The sequence below is a fragment of the Lolium perenne genome, chromosome 1 (assembly GCF_019359855.2).
Source record: "Lolium perenne isolate Kyuss_39 chromosome 1, Kyuss_2.0, whole genome shotgun sequence".
Classification (NCBI taxonomy): domain Eukaryota; kingdom Viridiplantae; phylum Streptophyta; class Magnoliopsida; order Poales; family Poaceae; genus Lolium; species Lolium perenne.
The window spans coordinates 30764621-30772180 of record NC_067244.2 but is presented as its reverse complement, the minus strand read 5'-3'; the positions used below and the strand labels follow the sequence as shown (position 1 = coordinate 30772180).

Sequence of the window (7560 nt, the reverse complement as noted above, 5' to 3'; positions counted from 1 at the left end):
GAAATCCCTTAGTGGAAGTGGGCTAGGCCTTCGTGGCGTTGCTCACAGGAGATCTGAGTGAAGCCTTCGTGGCTGTTGGTTTGGCTTGCGTAGCAACCACACTCCTCCAAACGTAGACGTACCTTCTTGTAAAGGAAGGGAACTACGGGAATCATCTCCGTGTCATCGCGTGCTCCACTCTCGGTTACTTCTATCCCATTCTATCTCCTATATATCGCGTAGCTATATCTTGCTTAGTTGATAACCTTGTCATATAGGTAAATTCACTTAGTTGCATATCTAGAGAATTTACCTTTGTGTCAAGCCTAAATTGAAAAAGAACTAAAAATTGGGTAGCACCTATTACCCCCCTCTAGGTGCGGCATACGATCCTTTCATGTACTTTCTCACGGTTGGCTCTTTCGAAAGCTGCAATAGCCATTTGCGGCTCCTTCGGTTGGCCTAACTGTGCTTTACTTTCTTTTGTATCCGTGCGTATTCTGTAGTAACTTTTGGTCTGTGCGCTGTTATGGAGGCGACGGAAAATTTGTATAATCAGGAATGGTATACATCATCTTGCACCCCCGACGATAATGCATCATTCATGGTCTCAACTCTCAACTCACTCTTAGAATATCATTCATATTTTCTTACTACTGGGTTGATTTTTTCTCAACAAAGGCATTCAGGGTGTTATATTTCTTAATGTACAAACAGAACTTCAGAAAAAACATGCACGAGCATGTATGTTAACTTGTTTTCACATGTTTTTCAGATTTAACCAAAGCACCCTGACTGCGAACACGAATTATCATAGGCCATACATATATGCTGCTATGCTGCTTCCTGACAAATTTATCAGCAAAGCAATGACTAGCAAAAAGGCAGCACCAAGAAGAATTTCTTGTTATATGCCAAACTTCCAACCGATTATATAATAGACATATTTGCAACATCATTTTTTTCTTACAAATAATGTGCTTCCACATTAGGGTAGATGCAGCATTATGGCAATACTGATAAGAGATTAACTAGTAACTACTCCGTATGTTCCATTTTATAAGACTTCTTGGTGAGCCAATTTAGCTTGCAAAAGGTTTTATAAAATGAAACAGAGGAAGTAGCAAATATATGGAGTTCTGACCATGTAGTATCCAACAACCATCTCATCCGTCCAAGTGTCCTACTCATACTCTCCAGCAGCAAACTTGGACTGAGGGAAGAACTCAGCATGAATCTCTTTCCCACCATACCGCAACCCATCCATCCTCCTCCTGCACCAGGCAGCATCGTCAACGTGCGCATACTCCAGAAACACCTTCCCGACTCCGGCAACCACCGGAGTAGCCCTGCCGCCGATGCCAGGGCAGGGCCGTGGGATCACCACCTTCACCAGGTCACCGAACTTGCCCGCATCTTCGGTGACATTCTCCAAAAAGTCCCGGTAGAACTCATCATCCTCGAGAGGGTCGACTGGCGAGATCATCTTGGCCACACATACAACATTCGTAACCCCTTGGTCATGCGGCGCGGGAGACTGCCGACGAGGCCGACTGCTCCAACAAACATGGTTCTCCGGGCGGTCATAAGGTGTAGCCGCACGGTAGCGGTGGCGGGGGTAAGCCACGGCAGGCGCCTCTGGACAATGAGGCCCGACGCACATAATTTCACACCTGCGAGTAGTACCATCTGGCATCCTCACCGGTGGTATCCGATGGTCCATGTTAATCGCATGTAGCACCTGCTGCTGCCAGCCATATAAGAAATTAGAGTTAGAACAAAACTAAGGCTCCGTTTGGTAGCGAAGTATATTTGAAGTATTTATGAAATACTGCAGTTTCTAAAAATACTATGGTTTCAAATACTTTGTGGTGTTTGGCTAGAGCATAAAACTGCAGTTTCAATACTTCAGTATTCTCCAAAACAAAGTATTTTCACAGTATTAGAAAAGGAGATCTGGACCACTTTTTTCCAAAACTGAGAAACGCTAGAAAAAAAAGTTCCTCCAATCTGGTCGAAGCATTATTTTCTATTTGTATTTAGCCTAAAAAGCGGTTAAGGGGAGGGTGAAACAACAGTTCCCAAACACCTTGCATTTTTTGCTAAAACTGAGGAATACTACAGTATCATGAAACTGCAGTATTTCATGCCCTAGCACTAAAATACTTCAGTTTTGAAATACTGTGGTTTAGAAAATATGAAGCTCCCAAACGGAGCCTAAGAATTCCCCAGCTTATGGCTAGCGATGAAACAACAAAATTAAGAATTTCTCAGTTTAGTAGCTTTCTTCATTTGTCTTTTCGAGATTGTTTAGCGCGTTTTGTTCATCAGTTCAACTTGCAGATCGGAATTCGTAAAAAAAAAATTGAAGATCCGATGACTGCAATTCGAATAGATGAACCCATGGATTGATCAGGCCCGAGGGGTGGGGTGAGGGGCTCGAAAACAATATACTGAAATTTAGAGTGGATCAAGGAACGGACGGGAGATGCGAACCTGCTGCTGGCGGTGGCGCGAGTGGCCGTCGGCCGGTCCGGAGTTCGCCCTGCGGTGTAGGTGAAGGAGGAGATCGGAGAGGCTAGCCCGCTGCAGGTGGTTGGCGTGTATGTCGGCCGGCGGTGGGGAGGGAGAGGGAGAGGGAGAGGGAGAGCCGTAATCGTACTTGGCCATGGCGATCAACCAGGCCGGCGGCTGGTGATTCCGTCGGTGGGGAAACGGATGGGATCGATGGTTTCGTGTGGTTGGTCCTTTCGCTGTGGAGGAGACGAGCCGGTCGGCCTGTTCGTATTTGAAAAGGCCAGACTGGGCTGGGCTGGGCTTATATGGACATGATATCCGGACCCAGGTCGGTTTCGGATTTGAACAGGTCGGTTTGAAATTCTTCAAATCCGAAACCGGGTTGGCTGTGGCTTAATTATGGGGCGAACCCGAAACAGTTCGCGATTTCCTCTTTGTTCTTTGTTCTGTTTCTGGTTTCATTCTCTATTTTCTGTTTTCTTTTTTCCCTTTTTATTTCCTTTTCTTTTCTATTTCTTTTCCTTTCTTAATATTTTAAAAACAATTAAATTTGAAAATGTGCATTTTAAAAAATGTTAAAATTTTAAAAATAGTTTTAAATAATAAATGTTTGAAGAGTGAAAAATGTTCAAATGTGAAAAAGTGTTTTTTAAATTTCAGAATTAAAAATATTTGACATAAAAATCTTCATTTTTCAAATATGTTCAAACATAAATATTGTTCAAATAAAAAAATTTGTTCAAAATTGAAAAATATGGATTTTAAATATTTATATTTTAAAAATGTTGATGTTTGTGAAAAATAGATTTTTTCCGAGAAATTGGATTATGAAAAATAAAAAAGAAAGAGAATAGAAATAATATGAAAAAAAAAAGAAAACGAAAAGAAAAACGTAAATTGCCTCCTAGTGGGCCGCGACCTAGCTAGTCACCGCAGCCACGCAGGGTGTGCGGTGCTAACGCCACGCCGACCAGGTCGGCAAACAGGAGCGTCCTAATTATGGGAGAGCTCATATACACCGACCGGGACGGTGCGGACGGGATGCCACACACCCCCGACCCGGCAGGTGTATAGTGGGCGGCGGCCCATCAGGTAAGCTCATTTTTTTCTTATTATTTTATTTTTTCTTCTTCTCTCTTTAAATATTTCTTTTTTAAAAGTTAAAATATTTTTTTGGAGCAACCGGTAGAAGCACTGCCTATTTATTAAGAAGAGGGAAATTTGGCCAGTTTATAAGGAAAACTAACCGAAAACCATACAACCCAAATGCCACACACCGACCCCGAGGCCGCGCACCACGCGAGCCAACGACACTCCCGCCCTAGAGGAAGTGGCAGCACTCAAAACAAAAGCTCTCGGAGCCGCCGCTCCAACGTCCACACCGGTCCGGAGACCGCGCACACTAGCGAGGACCGGAAAAAGATAGCCCAAACACAACACACCAGCCCCCGAGGCCACGCACACTAAGAGCCGACGACACTTCAACCCAAGCAAGAAGAGACGACACTCAAAGACCCATAGCTCCGGAGTCGCTGCTCCGATGTCCACACCGGTCCCGAGATCGCGCACCCACCTAGCCGATGAAGCAGCTGCCATGCAAAGCATGCCAAAACTTGCCCAGCAGAGTACCAGACCTCCAAGGCATCGGCCCCAAGGAGGGAGACGATGATGGCGCCGTCGATGCCCGCTCTAGCGAAATCCAAAGCTCAGGTTTTCACCCGGAGAGTCTGACACTTCACACGACAAGGGAGGTGAAGGAGCTCATCGACAATGTCTCCAACGAGGGGAGCGACGTCCGAGGACGCCGACATCGCCGACACCAATCGAAGTGCATGCAATGCTTTCGCGCGGAGTTCACCAAAACCTAAGTCGTTGAAGCCTGTCCACAAAGGCGAAGAAGAAGACATGCATGCGTCGTAGCACGCCGCCACCACATGAAGCCAACCATGTGACGACCCTTCACGCAATCGTGCCCTGCCACCCGCACGGCCAAGGCAGAGCAGCAAAATCCTCCATGTCCCGGAGCCGCCGCTCCGGCGTCCATGCGCATCATCAGAGCAAACACCTCAAGTAGACTCGTCGCTCGCCTCAGGGCACTAGCCAGCACCCCGACCACCAGAGAAGCGGCACCGCCGCACCGCCGTCCATGCACATGGCCAGCAGGAGGCACAGCTGCCGGGACGTCGCAAAACTAGGGGCAGCTACCACGCGACCGCCGCGCCGAGGCACCCACCAAATCCAAGGACCTCCACGCAACCGTTGCGTCAAGGCACCGCCCCGCTACCAACCACCCACGCGCAGTCCAGCCGCCGCAAACGGCGAGACGAAGACGCGCACTCGGGGCCGCCGCCCCGGCATCCCCAAATCCGGCAGAGAACGCGCCAGCAGCGAGAACGTCCTCCACCTCCCCCAGTAGAAGCAGCACCGCATCCACGTCTGGGCCCTCCAAGGCCCAGAAATGGCCCGCTCGGGCATCTCCGCGACGCTGCCACCCGGCACCGCACGCAGCAGCACGCCCGCCGCCGCACCACCGTGGCCGCCCGCAATAGCCCCCATCAGTCGCCGAGCATTCGTGGCCACCAGCAGCGGCCCGCCCCGCCGCCCGAAGCTCGCTGCGCGCGCGAGGATGCGCCGCAGAACCGCCTTCCCGGGGCCGCCGCCCCGGCGTCCTCGCCAGATTCGGCCGCGCCACCCCAGCCAACCCAGCAGCTACCGCCGTCGAGGACCAGAAGGCGTCGCCGCTGCTCCTAGCGCCTACCCCCACGCCACGACGCGAGATGAGCTCCCTCGCTGCCGCCCACAGCTGCACAAGCTTTGCCCGTCGGAGCGCACCGGTAGCGCCGGAGGGGAGGGGAGGCGGAGGGGGACGGCCAAGCCCGGTGGCTAGGGTTTCTCCACCCGAGTCGCCCGAGCGGGATGACGCGGGGGCCTCCGACCTTGTGAGTTCCTCAAGTTAAAATATTTTTAAATCTCATTTTAAAAAAAATTAGAAGTTTATTTTTTTGTTTTTAAATAAAATCCTTTTTCAAAATATTTAAAATTTGAATATTTTCAATTTTGAACATTTTTTGAGGTTGAATATTTTTCGAAAATGAACATGTTTTAAATTTGAATACTTTCAAATCTGAACATTGATACGTCCCAAACGTATCTATAATTTCTATATTTCATGCTACTTTTATGATGATACTCACATGTTTTATACACATTATATGTCATTATTATGCATTTTCCGGCACTAACCTATTGACGAGATGCCGAAGAGCCAGTTGCTGTTTTCTGCTGTTTTTGTTTCAGAAATCCTAGTAAGGAAATATTCTCGGAATTGGACGAAATCAATGCCCAGGGGCCTATTTTTACCCGAAGCTTCCAGAAGACCGGAGAGGAAACGAAGTGGGGCCACGAGGCGGCCACACACTAGGGCGGCACGGTCTGGGCCTTGGCCGCGCCGGCCTGTTGTGTGGGGCCCTCGTGTGGCCCCCTGACCTGCCCTTCCGCCTACTTAAAGTCTTCGTCGCGAAAACCCCAGTACCGAGAGCCACGATACAGAAAACCTTCCAGAGACGCCGCCGCCGCCAATCCCATCTCGGGGGATTCAGGAGATCGCCTCCGGGACCCTGCCGGAGGGGGGAATCATCTCCCGGAGGTCTCTTCATCGCCATGATCGCCTCCGGATCGATGTGTGAGTAGTCCACCCCTGGACTATGGGTCCATAGCAGTAGCTAGATGGTTGTCTTCTCCTCATTGTGCTATCATGTTAGATCTTGTGAGCTGCCTATCATGATCAAGATCATCTATTTGTAATGCTACATGTTGTGTTTGTTGGGATCCGATGAATATTGAATACTATGTCAAGTTGATTATCAATCTATCATATATGTTATTTATGTTCTTGCATGCTCTCCGTTGCTAGTAGAGGCTCTGGCCAAGTTGATACTTGTGACTCCAAGAGGGAGTATTTATGCTCGATAGTGGGTTCATGCCTCCATTAAATGCAGGACGATGTGACAGAAAGTTCTAAGGTTGTGGATGTGCTGTTGCTACTAGGGATAAAACATCGATGTTTTGTCTAAGGATATTTGTGTTGATTACATTACGCACCATACTTAATGCAATTGTCTGTTGTTTACAACTTAATACTGGAGGGGGTTCGGATGATAACCTGAAGGTGGACCTTTTAGGCATAGATGCATGCTGGATAGCGGTCTATGTACTTTGTCGTAATGCCCTGATTAAATCTCATAGTACTCATCATGATATATGTATGTGCATTGTTATGCCTTCTTTATTTGTCAATTGCCCAACTGTAATTTGTTCACCCAACATCTGTTTATCTTATGGGAGAGACACCACTAGTGATCTGTGGACCCCGGTCCTATTCTTTACATCTGAAATACAAACTGCTGCAATTGTTCTTTACTGTTCTTCGCAAACCATCATCATCATCCACACTATACATCTAATCCTTTGTTTACAGCAAGCCGGTGAGATTGACAACCTCACTGTTACGTTGGGGAAAAGTACTATGATTGTGTTGTGCAGGTTCCACGTTGGCGCCGGAATCCCTGGTGTTGCGCCGCACTACACTCCGCCACCAACAACCTTCAACGTGCTTCTTGACTCCTACTGGTTCGATAACCTTGGTTTCTTACTGAGGGAAAACTTGCTGCTGTGCGCATCACACCTTCCTCTTGGGGTTCCCAACGGACATGTCATCTACACGCAATCAAGCATTTTTTCTGGCGCCGTTGCCGGGGAACTGAAGAAAAGTTACACCACAAAGATTTCTAACTCCCACGTCAACTACACGCCAGCATTTTTTCTGGCGCTGTTGCCGGGGAGATCAAGACACGCTGCAAGGGGAGTCTCCACTTCCAATCTCTTTACTTTGTTTTTGTCTTGCTTTATTTTATTTACTACTTTGTTTGCTGCACTTAATCAAAAACACAAAAAAATTAGTTGCTAGTTTTACTTTATTTACTGTCTTGCTCTCTATATCGAAAACACACAAAAAATTAGTTACTTGCATTTAGTTTATTTTATTATCATGTCTAGCTCTGTACC

The 7560-nt window shown here is 47.7% G+C and overlaps 1 protein-coding gene across 1 annotated transcript; it reads right to left on the bottom strand.

Annotated features, from left to right (window-relative positions):
• Window positions 1-865: 865 nt before the first annotated feature.
• On the bottom strand, window positions 866-2752 carry LOC127345307 (uncharacterized). Its single transcript, XM_051371765.2, has 2 exons — window positions 2476-2752; window positions 866-1726 (listed from the first exon to the last, which is right to left on the bottom strand). The coding sequence occupies exons 1-2, from the start codon at window positions 2647-2649 to the stop codon at window positions 1163-1165; spliced, it is 738 nt and encodes a 245-aa protein (XP_051227725.1). The 5' UTR covers window positions 2650-2752; the 3' UTR covers window positions 866-1162.
• Window positions 2753-7560: the final 4808 nt, after the last annotated feature.